This window comes from Melospiza melodia, chromosome 8 (assembly GCF_035770615.1).
Source record: "Melospiza melodia melodia isolate bMelMel2 chromosome 8, bMelMel2.pri, whole genome shotgun sequence".
Taxonomy (NCBI): domain Eukaryota; kingdom Metazoa; phylum Chordata; class Aves; order Passeriformes; family Passerellidae; genus Melospiza; species Melospiza melodia.
Window position 1 is genome coordinate 1,028,286 of NC_086201.1, and position 14,948 is coordinate 1,043,233.

Below are 14,948 nucleotides of genomic sequence, written 5' to 3' on the forward strand. Positions count from 1 at the left end.
ATAGAAGAGAATAATATAAAATATAAACTAAAATAAAATAATATAATAATAGTCCTAACTGAAGGAAAAGCAGGAATTATTTTCACAACAGTCTGATGCTCTCAGGGCTCATAAACTCTATTTATGTACATTATTTATAATATTTCTATATAATATTATATTTACTGAAAAATATGGCATTATGCTTATATATTACATAATAAACATATGGGTGTTTATGAGTGTAAATTTATAACTATTATAGTTTTATATATTTTAATTTTATATAGAAATAAAAATTACAAAATAAATACCCATACATATATAATATTAAATATACATAGATATAAAGAAAGACTTTTTTCTAGTGTTCCAACTAAACTGGTGGGAAATTCCAACAAGGAATTTGGTTTTCCTACCACCCATCTCCCTGTGCTATTTCACTGAATGGGAAGAATTCCATGAAAAGTACGGGGGAAAAAAAAATCTATAAAAAATAACAAATTCTAGGAAAATTCTAGGAAAAATACATGGAAAATCCTAGGAAAAGTGGAACCTTTTTGAGAAAATATTTTACAACTGGAATTATTTTTACGTCTGGGAATAGGAACTAAATCTTCAGTTCCTGCAGACTGGAACAATCACGGTGACAGCAAGAGATCAATGGAGTTTAATTCCTCCAAAATTCATTAAAACTAACAATAACTAAGACTAATAATTACTACTAACTAATAATTATTAAAAACTAAAAGCTAACACTAAACTTCTACAGCTATAAAATAAACTTCTGTCTTGTTTTATAGAAAAAAATTGATATGAAAAATTATATTAAATTATATGAAAATTCTATAGAAAAAAAGATTGGATTTTATGAAATTTCTATCAAAATTTTATTAAAATTCTACCAAAAAAATCAACATTCTGTGGAAATTCCATGAAAAATTCTATTAAGTAATTGTATGAAAATTTTATGAAATAATTATATGAAAATTTTATGAAATAATTGTATGAAAATTTTATTAAATAATTGTATGAAAAATCTATGAAAAATTGCTAGAAAATTATATGAAAAATTGTTAGAAAATTCTATGAAAATTCTACAAAAGATCCATGAAAATTTCATAGAAAATTTCATGGAAAACGTCAGGGAAAATTTCAGGGAATAACGAAAACCGTGTGAAAAAGTGTTTCAAAAATTCTCGTTTAATTCCCTGAAACATTCCATGAAGATCTACGAACTCCGCGAAAAACGAACATTCGCGGAACCGTCAAAAAAATTTTCAAAAATGCAAAAATCGCACCCAAAACTGCAACAAGACAGAAACTCCGCCGAGCTCCTCCAGCAGAGCCCGGAGCAGGAAGATTCCCTGGCAATTCCTTACCACATCCTAGCTCCGCTCCCAGTCCCGACGGCCCTACAGGAAGTAATCCGTGGGGCTGGAGTAAACCCTCCTAAAGACCTCCAGGCGGGAGTAATTCCTGAGGCTCCAGGTCTGCAGGGGGCTCCCGTCGCAGGCCTCCACCGTGGGGCCCTGGGAGCCGTCCTCCACCCTGCCCAGCGTCAGGCACGACTGCGTGATGATGTGCAGGAACGTGCGCCTCTGCAAAAGCGGGAACGGCGCGGAAAACCGGGAATCGTTCGTGGACAGCGGGATGGGAATGCGCCGGGGATGGGCAGAGGGAATTCGTGGGCCGGGGTTGAATTGCACACAAAATCTCCTCCCTGCTCTGGAGAGCATTACCATGATCTAGATTGTGGCTCCCAATTGCTGCAATTCCCTGCTGGGAAGATCCACAGATGGGGTTTTCCTAGCACAAATATCCCAAAACTTCCACCTTGCTCTTGAGAGCATTCTCGTGATCCACATTGCGGCTCCCAGTCCTGTTCTCCCTACCCTCAGATTGCTGCTATTCCCCATTGGGAAGTTCCAGGCAGAGATGGGGTTTTCCTAGAAATACCCCAAAACTTCCACCTTGCTCTTTAGAGCATTCCCAAGATCCAGAGTGGGCTGTAGCTCGTTCTCCCTACCCTTGGATTGCTACAAACACCTGCTGGGAAGATCCCCACCTGGGAAGATCCACAGATCCACATATTTGAGATATTTCTATCTAATTTTCTATTGGGTAGAAATATCCCCAAACTTCCACCTTGCTTTTGAGAGCATTCCCATAATCCAGCATAGAGCGTGGCTCCCAGTCCTGCCCCTCCAAGCCCCTGGATTGCTGCAATTCCCTGCTGAGAAGATCCAGGCAGAGATGGGGTTTTCCTAGAAAAATCCCAAAATGTCCTCCCTGCTCTTGAGAGCATTCCCATGATCCAGACTGTGGCTCCCAGTCGTACTCCTCCAACCCCTTGGGTTGTTGCAATTCCCCATTGGGAAGATCCAGACAGAGATGGGTTTTGTTCTGCACAAATATCCCAAAATTTACCCCCTGCTCTTGAGCCCATTCCCAAGGTCCATCATGGAGAGTGGCCTCCAAGCCTGCCTCTCCAGCCCCTAGGATGGCTGTGATTCCCCACTGGAAAGATGTGGGCACAGATGGGTTTTTTCCTGCACAAACCACCCTAAACCCCATTTGGGAATTACACAATCAAAACCAGAATTCATTAAACATTTATGAGGTTTTTTTTCTTTCCCACAATTCCAGCTGTTCCTTTCCGGTGCCATTTCCAGGTGGGGTGAGATGAAGGGGAGCTTCCACTTCCCTAAATTCTCGCCACTGTCACCCCATCACTGAGGTGGAATGCTCTTCCCACATCCCTCACCCGCTCCTTTTCCATGGTTTTGGCTTGGGAATGGAAAAAGTGATGTGAGGATAAAGCATCCACTAAAAATACCAGAGCCCAGTGTCCCTAAAATGTCACTTGGAGTCACGGGCAGGGACAGCAGTGCTGGATCCCTCTGGATCAGCACTCCCTGTTCCCTCCTGTCCATCAGCCCTTCCAGGGAAAGCGGAGGCCCATCAGTACAGGACTTGGAATTCTCTCTCTCTGGTGTTCACAGGATATGAAATATCCAAAGGTGGCAGATTCCTCACATGGGGATAAACAGGAATGTGGGAATCTGAACAGGCTTTTCTGGTATGTGGATTCATGGAATGGTTTGGGGTGGAAAGACCTTAAATCCCATCCCATCCACCCCTGCTATGGCAGGGACACTGCCAGGGATCCAGGGGCAGCCCCAGCTGCTCTGGCAATCCCAGCCCAGCCAGGAATTCCCAGTTCCCAGTGTCCCACCCATCCCTGCCCTCTGGCACTGGGAGCCATTCCCTGGCTCCTGTCCCTCCATCCCTTGTCCCCAGTCCCTCTCAGCTCTCCTGGAGCCCCTTCAGGCCCTGCCAGGGGCTCTGAGGTTTTCCTGCATCCTTCCCCTCTCCAGGGGAGCATTCCCAGCTCTCCCAGGCTGGCTCAGGGAACGGGAAGCTCTGGAATGCTGGAGCAGCAGCTATGGAGAAGCATGGAGTGAGGGCACTGCTACAGGAGCTATTCCAGGGATTGGGATTGGGCACAGGGATTGCACCAGACTTACCTCAAAGCTATACTCCCATTTACCAAAATACTGAGGGAAGGGAAGACAGAAGGAAAGCGGAGTCAGTGATCCAAGGAACATTTTTTGTGCAGCCCCTCAGCTCTCCCTGGATGGAAATTCCACAGCTTTGCACGGACACCGCAATTGGGGACAAACAGTGGCAATTATCCAGGAAAAAAATCATGGAATTCTGAGCAGGGAGGGATCCACAGGGATCAATGATCCAAACCCTGGCCCTGCCAGGATATCCCAACAATCCCATCCTATCCCTGAGAGCACTGTGCAAACACTCCTGGAGCTCTGGCAGCCCTGGAATAAACCCTGAGGGATCTGTCAGGAATAAACCCTGAGGAGCTTTTCAGGAACAAACCCTGACATCACCATCCATCCACAAGGAATTAAACTCCCTCCTATCAGCTGTGACACATTTCCAACTTCATTTTTTCCCTGGATCCTTTCATGCGTGTCACGTCCCAGGATCTCATCCCTCTCCACATCCAGAGGTTTCCCCAGATGTCACAGCAGGAATCACCAGGTGTGGGAGCCTGGAATCTATTCAGTATTTAAATGCCACAAATTAAATTAGGAGATTAAAAAAAAATAATAGTAGCAGGAAATCATAGAAAATTCCATAAAAATCCCTCAGAGTAACCCCTTTTTAGGATTATTTCATGTCCAGCTGTGGCCCTGCTGTCCATTGCCAAGCCAGAATTCCTAAAAATTCCTAGAAACCACCCAAAATCCCTCCATGCAATGCCTAAATAAGCAAGGTAAGGAAAAATCAGTGTAATTCCACTGGAAAATCAAATTAATGGATACAAGGGATTCAGGAAATATCCTGCAATTGTATCTCTTGGAAAAAAAAATTGGAATATCACAGCTGGTTGCTTTCTTGGGCAAAAAAAGTCCTGGATATTAGGAATGTTTGGAGGTTAATAATACACTAACAAATATATAATAATGGCACTAATGAAATGAAAGGGAAAATGGGTAGTTGAAATCAGAATATTCCAAGAAAAATTGGTAACAAAAAGCTTTGCTCAATAAATCCAGGGACAGGGAATACAATGGGATGTTTTCTAGGAGAACAAGCAGCCAATCCTTGGAGATGCCATAAAAACATGGAGTATATTCCTGTTTTAGGAGCTCCATCTCATGGCTGAGCTGGGTTTTACACCATTCCTGGGAAATTCTGCTCAATTTAAAGGAAAAACCAGCACATTCCCTTTGTGTCTATTTTATTGGGAGAATTCCAGCCTTCCAGGCCGGAAGAGGGGAGGTGCCCAAGGAATTCCTGGATGTGGCTGGGCTGGGGACAAGGTGGGGATGGGGCACAGCTCGGTCCTGATGACCTGGGAGGGCTTTTCCAGCCTCGGCGTGGACACCAGCAGGAATTTCCCCATGGAAAGGGTGTCACCATCACATCTTCTGGAAAAATCTCTTTGCCCAGGACTTTGCTCCTGGGAAGCTGAGCAGCCTCAGAGAAAAATGCAAACAGTAATTATCTGATTTGCTTCTCCTGTGTTTTACTGCTTTGGAATGTGGTTTGGACATTGTTTACCAACTGGTCATTGTTTGATTGGTTTCATGTGAGTTGTTTCTATTTATTGGCCATTGTTTTTATTTATTGGCCATTTCATGATTTATTATAATAAAAATTCATTACTCTCTACAGAGCCCAGCTGTGTCAGGGCTCTGGAGAGAGTCATGAATTTTCATTATGATCTTTTTAGCCTTCTGTCTATATCCTTTCTGTATTCTTCAGTATAGTTTTAGTACAGCATTCTTTTATATAATATAGTAACATAAAATAATAAATTAGCCTTCTAAGAACATGGGAGTCAGATTCATTCTTTCCTCCTTTGTCTGGGGAACCTCACCAATACCACAGAAAGGGTGCCCAGGCCTTGGCAGGGGCTGCCCAGGGAGGTTTGGAGTGCCCATCCCTGGAGGTGATGGAAATCCCTGTGGGAATTGTTTAAAGCAAGATGGAAACACGGAATTGGGCGAATCCCAGGAGGATCTCTCCAGGAGCTGGCTTGGAACTGGAACCTTGGTGTGTGTGGCCAGCAGCAGGAATTTCCCCATGGGACTGGAGCTGCCCAGGGAGGTTTGCAGTGCCCATCCCTGGGGGTGTCCCAGCAATTCTGGAGGTGGCACTCAGGGCTGGGGACAGGGCGGGCACAGCTGGGACTCCATGACCCTGGAATGCTTTTCCAGCCTCAGGGATGCTGGGATTGTGCCAGAACCACCCCCCAGGCCCGGGGTACCTCAGCATCGTACTCCCAGAGCTGGTTGCCCCTCAGGTGGTGGCACTTGAGCATGAGGACGGGGCCGTTGAGCCGCGACACGTCCAGGCACAGGTCGTCCGTGCGGATCTCCTTGTCCGCCGTGTAGGAGAACACCTGGAACACAGGGAAAGGGCTGGGAAAGGGCTGGGAACCCCAACCCTGGCCCTGGGAGGGACCCTGGGCTGGAGAGCTGGAGCCTTTCCTCAGAGAAACCCATGGGAATTCAGGGGAAGGGAAAGGTTCTCCACTGGAGAAACCCATGGGAATTCAGGGGAAGAAAAAGGTTTTCCCCTGGAGAAATCCATGGGAATTCAGGAAAAGGTTTTCCACTGGAGAAATCCATTGGAATTCAGGGAAAGGTTTTTCCTTGGAGAAATCCATGGGAATTCAGAGGAAGAAAAAGGTTTTCCCATTCAGGGGAAGGGAAAGGTTTTCCACTGGAGGAATCCACCAGAATTCAGGGGAAGGGAAAGGTTTTCCCTTGGAGAAATCCATGGGAATTCAGGGAAAGGGAAAGGTTTTCTCCTGGAGAAATCCATGGGAATTCAGGGAAAGGTTCTCCCTTGGAGATATCCATGGGAATTCAGGGGAAGAGAAAGATTTTTTTACTGGAGGAAACCATGGAAATTCAGGGAAAGGTTTTCCACTGGAGAAATCCATGGGAATTCAGGGGAAGGTTCTCCCTTGGAGAAATCCATGGGAATTCAGGGAAATGGAAAGGTTTTCCACTGGAGAAATCCATGGGAATTCAGGGAAAGGGAAAGCTTTTCCCAGCCAAAAAGCAGGGAAATGAGGCCAAGCTCCAGTGAGGATGGAGGAAGTGACAGGAGGAGATGGCAGGAGCTGGGATGAAGCTCCAGGATAAATCAGGGATGGGAACATGGAGCATCCCAGCCTTTCCCAGCAGGAATGTGGCCAGGAGCAGGTGTCTGCCACACCAGAGCTACCAGGGAATTGTGACCGTGCCAGGCTGGCACCACCCCTGGAAAATTCTGCACATAAATAATAAATTCTAATTAATTAAAATGCAGTTAATTTAAAATATGCTTAAAAGTCCCTTAATTATAATTTACATCCCAAACCTCATCTGGAGCAGCCATGCTAACTTGAATATACAATGGAATATGCAAATTTTGTCCTAATTAACCCAGTGTTGTTGGTCACAAGACCAAGAATTCCATCCCCTTTTCTACTCCCTTTCCAGCCCCTCCAAATGAAACATCCCAGGCCCCCACTACTGGAATTCCACTAAAGAACTTCCATGAATATCCTGGATATTTATTTTCCCTACACACATTCAGAATAGATGGATCCACGCACATTTATGGAGATTCCTGCCCATTTCATTTTTACAAAAGTAAATTCAAATTCCTGATCACATTTCCTTAAGGTTGTGTCTGGAGTATTAAATTTATTACTAAATGACAGCAGGATTCTATTCAATACATTCACTGGGACACTTCCCATGGATGTGCACCAATATTCCCCCAAAATCTGGAGCTGAAAATGAAAAAAAAATGGCTGAGTCCTCTTAAAATCCTTCAGCCCAAAGTAAAATGTATTTTGGAATTTTCATTGATTATTTTGTTATTACTTTCAGACAAAATCTAAAATAGAATTGAAACAGATATTTAAAATATTCCAAAGGAATTCTAGGACAAATAAAGCCACTTTTCCCTGGTTTTGTTTACCTGGTTCCCTCCCATGCCATGGCAGTTGAAAAATCCCACTTTTTCGTTCTCCTTGCGGCCCATGTTGTCCAAGCACTGGTTGGTTTCAACATTCCTGATCTGGAGAAAGCAAAGAGGTGAAATATTCCTTAAAATATTTCCTGGACCTGCCAGATCTGTGCAGAAAATTGCCATCTGTGAACAGATCACATTCCCAAATAATCAGGGAATGGTCTGGGCTGGAAGTGGCCCCAAGCTCATCCATGGCCAGGGACACCTCTGATTTTTCACCTCTGATTTTTCACCTCTGATTTTTTTTTTTTTTCAAGCCATGAGGGAATTAAGGATGACTATCTCAAATCTGTTGAAATTGCCATTCCTTTTCTCCCTGTTTGTCCCAGAAAACAACAAAACATCCACTTGGGAAATGCACTTTGAGGCTTGGTGCTGCTCACCTTTGATTTACACCATTTTTACTTGGGTTTGAGCCCAGGAGGAGCCATCCAGGGCAGGACACGGATCATTTATGGGCTAATGATGCTGCTCCAGCCTGGATGCATCACATCCTGCCCAAATCTCTTCTGCAAGGCAGGAAAATCTCCAAAAAATGCACTTGCAATGCCTTAAAAACCCCCCATTTCTCTGCTGCTCCCTGGGCTTTAAGGCTGCAATTCCCTTTTCCTGCTGCACTGGAGCAGCCAGGCAGGGCTTTAATTCCCAGCTCCTGCCTGAGCTGCTGTTTCCATGGGAACTGAGGCCACACTGCACACATCAGGTGTTTTAATCACTTCTTTCTGCCTTTCTCATCCCATTTTCCAGCCTGACAACGTGCCACAATCCCACTTTATTTGACATTTCTTAGACAAGTCCTTTCCTTGCTGGAAACCCCCATTTCCCTTTATTTTGGCAGGATTAAACCCTGAATCCTCCAGTGCCTTTTATTCCTGCCTACAATGGCAAATTTCAGTGGGAAATCACTTCCCTGGATGTCAAAAAAAGCCATTTGTTCCTCAGAGTGTTATTCCAGGATTGTTATTCCCTCACCAAATCCTTTGATTGTTATTCCATCATCTCAAATCAACCCATTCCAGAGCTTTTAAAAGGCAGTGTAGATACAACTCAATGTAATATTTTTAACTGTGAATTTGTTGAAATTGAAAGGAATTCCAGCTCCTGGTGATCCCAGAACGTTGTGATTACCAGGAATGTCCTTGACCCTCAGCTCCAGGCTGGAAAACACTCAGTGAACAAACATTTCTTTTAAAAAATCCAAAAAAAGCCATTTCTAAGCAATTAATGATGATGGAAGGTTCCCCTCAAGGGCTGCATATTCATTGTGTCAAAATATTAATCCCAAACTTCACTTTTCCAATCTCCTGCTCCACTTGGGAGATAAATTTGCCTGGTGAACATTTGGAATAGACACTTGATTTAAAGGGAGATTTTTAAGGAGAGGGAATATGTTTGGAACAGCAACTTGATAAGGACTTAAAAAATGGAAATCAAGAGAAAAAAGAGATAAGAAAAGAACTCCAGGACCTGAGTCTTGGCTCCAAAGCCATCTCATCCCCTTGGGAATGGATCCACTGGCTCTGGACACCTCCTGGTTCCCTGCACTTACTGATTTCTTTTCTTACTGGTTTGTGGTACTTACTGAATTCCTGCACTTGCTGGTTTTTGGTACCTACTGGTATTCCTTACTAACAGGTTTCCAGTTCTTACTGGTTTCCTCTACTACTGGTTTTTCCTTTACTCATTGGTTTCCTGTACTCCCGGTTCCCTTTATTTACTGGTTTCCTGCATTGCTGATTTCTTTTACTTACTGGTTTCCAGTACTACTGGTTTGCTGTAGTTACTGGTTTCCTTTCCTTAGTGGCTTCCTTTCCATACTGGTTTGCTGCCCTTCTTGGTGTCCTGGATTTACTGGTTTTCTTTACTTGTTGGTTTGTTGTAGTTACTGGCTACCTGTAAGGTTGCTTTCCTTTGCTTACTGGTTTCCAGTTCTTACTGGTTTCCTTTATTTCTTGGTTCTCCTGCTTTCCTAGACTTCCTACTTCCTTGTAATTACTTCCTTACTGGTTTGTGTGACCCATGGAGGGCTTCCTGCACAGATTGATTTCCTTTCCTTCCTGGTTTCCTCCACTCCTGTTTTCCTGCACAGATTGATTTCCTTTAATTCCTGGTTTCCTCTACTCCTGTTTTCCTGCACTAATTAACTTCCTTTCATTCCTGGTTTCCTGCACAGATTGATTTCCTTTAATTCCTGGTTTCCTCTACTCCTGTTTTCCTGCACTAATTAACTTCCTTTCATTCCTGGTTTCCTGCACGGATTGATTTCCTTTAATTCCTGGTTTCCTTTAATTCCTGGTTTCCTCTACTCCTGTTTTCCTGCACTAATTAACTTCCTTTCATTCCTGGTTTCCTGCACGGATTGATTTCCTTTAATTCCTGGTTTCCTCTACTCCTGTTTTCCTGCACTAATTAACTTCCTTTCATTCCTGGCTTCCTGCACAGATAGATTTCCTTTAATTCCTGGTTTCCTCTACTCCTGTTTTCCTGCACTAATTAACTTCCTTTCATTCCTGGTTTCCTGCACGGATTGATTTCCTTTAATTCCTGGTTTCCTCTACTCCTGGTTTTGCTGCACAGATTGATTACCTTTAATTCCTGGTTTCCTGCATGGATTGATTTCTTTTCATTCCTGGTTTCCTGCACGGATTGATTTCCTTTAATTCCTGGTTTCCTGCATGGATTGATTTCCTTTCATTCCTGGTTTCCTGCATGGATTGATTTCCTTTCATTCCTGGTTTCCTCTGCTCCTGGTTTTGCTGCAATTCCTGGTCTGCTTTACTTCCTGGTTTCCTGCAATTCCTGCTTTCCTTTCTTTCCTGCCCTCGCCTTGTCCCTCCATTCCCATCCCCTCCCAGCAGCCCACGGTGAACTGCAGTACCTCTCCCAGGGAGTAGTAGCGCCGCGGGATCTGCGAGTCGGGGTACACGTTCTCCAGGTACCAGGAGAAGGGTTTGCAGCCCAGCCTCTCCCGCAGGGCCTTCCTGACAGAAACATCTCCATAATCCACCTTCACCACCCCTGCAATGGGGACAGAACAGCCCATCAAACATTTGGGGAAAATCCCAGCGTCACCCCAGCTCCCCTTCATGGCTTTCCTGACAGAAACACCTTCACAATCCACCTTCACCACCCCTCCAATGGTTTTCTTAAACCCAGCTTGGCTTTATTAAAAACTCTGGTTCCTGACTCATCTCAGCACAGATAAAGATTTTCCTGTTATCCACACAAAAACAGGAGAAGGCACCAATTAAAAATAGGCTCAATACCCCAAAAATGAGAGCTGAGCTCTCCTCCAGCAGAATTCTGTTTTCCCAGGGAACCGGATCTCTCCAGACGTTTAATTTGGGATGTAATTTTGAGGGGTGCCCCTCATTATGCTGAGAAGTCTATTTCCCACTGGGACCAGCCCCTGGCTCCTCTCTCCTGGGATCTCAGCTCAGGAATGGGATGAATCAGCTCCCAGAGGAGCTGGGGATGAGGCTGTGCCAGACAACAGAATCCTCATTACCAACAGGCAAATTCCTTTGTTCTCCCAGAGAATTATCCAGAGATCCCCATTTTCCTCATTAATAGGAATGGAAAAGGATCAAAAAGCAGATTAAAAATATTTTAAAATATCTTTTTATATTTAGGAATGCCCTATTAAAAAAAAAAACAAACTGTTATTTCCTACTTCTTTTTATGGAGAACTTCCATGAAAACGTTCCTTTTATTTCCCTCTCTCGTCCATTTGCTTCCCAATGCTGGGGAACAACCTCATTATATTTTATCTATTAATTAATGCAGATATTAATAACTTGGGAAGAGATCAGGGGCTGGAGCGTGTCCAGGGAAGGGAACAGAGCTGCAGAATCCCTGAGGGAGCCGGGCCGGGGCTGCAGAATCCCTGAGGGAGCCGGGCAGGGGCTGCAGAATCCCTGAGGGAGCCGGGCCGGGGCTGCAGAATCCCTGAGGGAGCCGGGCAGGGGCTGCAGAATCCCTGAGGGAGCCGGGCCGGGGCTGCAGAATCCCTGAGGGAGCCGGGCCGGGGCTGCAGAATCCCTGAGGGAGCCGGGCAGGGGCTGCAGAATCCCTGAGGGAGCCGGGCCGGGGCTGCAGAATCCCTGAGGGAGCCGGGCCGGGCTCACCTGGAGCACAGGAGGATCCCCAGGGATCTTTTCCCTCTCTGGAATTCCCTGCCAGGAGGGCACAGCCGGGGTGTCGGGCTCTGCTCGCAGGGAACAGGGACAGGAGCAGAGGGAACGGCCTCAGGCTGGCCCAGGGCAGCTCAGGGGGGATTTTGGGGCAATTCCTGCAGGAAAAGGTGCTCAGGTGGAGCCCCCATCCCTGCAGGGATTCCACAGCCCTGTGGATGTGGCACTGGGGACAGGGGGCAGTGCTGGCAATGGTTGGACTCCAAGACCTCAGAGAACTTTTCCAACCCAAACAACTCAAGGACACCTCCCATTGCCATCTCCCTTTTTCAGGAAGCACTCCAGACGTCCAGAACACCCCAAGCCCAGCCGTACCCGGGGAGATGATGTAGAAGAAATCCTTGAACTCGTCCATCCAGACCTCGGCCAGCCTGCGGTTGTTCTTGTTGATGACGTGGCCGGTGCCCCCCGGGAAGGTGTAGGGGGTGGCCTTGCGGAACACGTGTCCCACGTGGGAGCAGGTGACGATCTCCAGCGAGCCCCCACACTGCCAGATCTGCAACGGCAACGGGGCCAGCCTGCAGGACACTGCGTGGGACCCAGGACATTGCTCTGGCTGCCCTGGAGGGCTCCAGGCCTGGCAGGGGCTCGGAGACCTGGGCACGGAGCCACAGACACCTGTGCCTTGATTTTAGCCCATGGAAACAATCACCAACTTTGTGTGGGGAGTTACAAGGGTTTGAGTGGAATGACAGTGAATTTGTCACAGGGTGAAAAAGTAGAATTTTGGGGTTTTTAGAATGGGGGTTCAAGAGGCAAGATGGAGGAATCTGGGCATGTCCTGTCCTTCTTCTTCTTCTTGTCCTCCATCTTAATTGTTTCAATTATCTACTTCAATTATTTTAGTTCTGTTTTTTTTTTCCAATTATTTATTTCAAATATTTCTTTCCATTTTAAAATTATTTATTTCAAATATTTATTTCCATTTTAAAATTTTGATTATTTATTTCAAATGCTTTAATTATTTCAGCTTTTCACTTCAATTATTTTGTTACAATTCTTTTACCTCCAGGCTCCTCCTGGTGTTCAATCTCTGAGTTTTTGGGGAGTTTTAAACAGGAGCTCTGGTGGAGTCTTGGAATTAAAGCTCCTTGACACAGACCTGAGTTCCCATGGCAACCAAGGCAGATTTAGCTAATTAGGGCTCCCTCCATTTCCAGAATTCCACTGGAATGAGGAGGGATGGGATCTGTGGGATCAGCAGTGAAACATCCCTGTGTTAACTGCTCAGGGACTCAGGGGGAACTATGGGATCAGGGGTGCCAAGGAATTCCAGAGGGAACATGGAAAAATCCCAAATACACACTAGGGATGTGCCTAGGGAGCAACCTGGGAGCATTAAATAACTCCACATTACTTCATGGAATAACCCCAAATATACCCCAGGGAATACATCCCAAATATTCACCTAGTATGTGCTCATGGAGCAACCTGGGAGCATGGAACAACCCCAAGTAACTCCATGGAATAACCCTAAATAATCCCAGGGAAAAACCCCAAATAACTCCATGGAATAACCCTAAATAATACCAGGGAATAAATCCCAAATATTCACCTAGTATATGCTCATGGAGCAACCTGGGAGCAGGAATAACCCCAAAGAACTCCATGGAATAACCCCAAATATACCCCAGAGAATAAATCCCAAATATTCATCCAGCATGTGCTCATGGAGCAACCTGGGAGCACAGAATAACCCCAAATAATTCCATGGAATAACCTCAAATAAACTCCAGGAATGTGCTCATGGAATAGCCCCAAATAATTCCATAGAATAACCCCAAATAATTCCATGGAATAACCCCAAATAATTCCATGGAATAACCCCAAGTACACCCCAGAGAATAAATCCCAAATATTCACCTAGCATGTGCTCATGGAATAGCCCCAAATAATTCCATAGAATTACCCCAAATAATTCCAAGGAATAACCCCCAATAAACTCCAGGGATGTATTCCCAGAGCAACCTGAGAGTGTGGAATAAACCCCAAATATACACCAAGCATGTGTTCATGGAGAAATCTGGGAATAACCCCAAATATACACGAATATAATATTTGGGAGTAAATCCCAGATATTCACCATGGATGTGCTCTTGGAGCAATCTGGGAATAACCAGACACACAATTTGAGGCACCCTCCATCCCAAATCCGAGCATTCCCCTGCTGGTTTCCCATTCCAGCTGGCAGGGAATTCCTCCCACAGCACCATTTTTTAAAATCTCTGCTCCTGGACACTTTTCCAGCCCAGTTTTGGCTCTCCTGGATCAATCTGCTCCCTGTGCCAGCTGGGATGGGATGTGGGGGAACCTGAACCCTCTTCTTAGGAAAAGGAATATTTTTCAGTATTTTTTTTTTTAAATCCCAACAAACCAACCTTCTGGGACACTCCCTGGGAACATGACTGCTTCCCAAAGGTTCCCATCCTGGCTAAGAATTGTGGGGTTTAAGGGATCTGCTCCCCTCACAGCGCATGGGATGCATTCATCCCTTGCTGTGGTGACCCCAGGGAGTCAGGGAACTCTGGAATGGTTTGGGATGGAAGGGCATTAAATCCCATTTATCCCACCCACCCAGGGACACTTCCACTGTCCCAGGCTGCTCCAGCAGGAAAATCCAGAGAATCCCCTTCCCCCTGTACTTCCAGCAGTGCCAGAAATCCCAAATAATCCCCATCCTACCCCACCCAGAGCTCACATTGTCCTTCCCAGCCCTGCCTGGATTATCCTAAGGAATAATCTCATAGGAATTTTTTTTTTTCCTGATGGACAGATCATTTTTAATTCCCATAGGAAATCCTTTCAGAGCATCAAGTTTTCAGGGCATTCTCCAAGCGGGATAAAACCACTTGGAGAATTTAACAGAAAACTAAACATTTCAGTAATTCCATAAATAAAAATAAAGTTTAGGAATAAATCAGGTTTTCCTTGACTAAAGCAAACCCCTGGAGCTGTAAGAGATACCTGCCAGGAATTGTCATTATTTTTCCCCTAATTAAAAGACATTCCTAAAAGGAGTCATTAAAGATCCACCAGCAACGAGAAGCAGCTAAAAGAAAAAAACATGGATTTTCCCAAAATAATCAAATTATACCCCATGGATGCTTCTCCTGGAAATGCCTCTGAGAGCAAAAAAGCTGCAAATCCTTGTAATGATTCTTAGGGATAATGTTGGAGATGTATATGAGACAGACACTATCCAGGGAAAGCAAA

The 14,948-nt window shown here is 45.0% G+C and overlaps 1 protein-coding gene across 2 annotated transcripts in view; it reads right to left on the bottom strand.

The window, feature by feature from the left end:
- The window catches only part of GALNT13 (polypeptide N-acetylgalactosaminyltransferase 13), a 41,229-nt gene that overhangs the window by 1,851 nt on the left and 24,430 nt on the right, over positions 1 to 14,948 (bottom strand). For both annotated transcript variants that reach the window (XM_063161489.1, XM_063161488.1), the window contains 4 exons: positions 12,051 to 12,231; positions 10,421 to 10,560; positions 7,492 to 7,590; positions 5,780 to 5,914 (listed from right to left, as the gene is read on the bottom strand). In XM_063161489.1, coding sequence (XP_063017559.1) covers positions 5,780 to 5,914; positions 7,492 to 7,590; positions 10,421 to 10,560; positions 12,051 to 12,231 — 555 coding nt within the window. The remainder of the gene's footprint in view (positions 1 to 5,779; positions 5,915 to 7,491; positions 7,591 to 10,420; positions 10,561 to 12,050; positions 12,232 to 14,948) is intronic.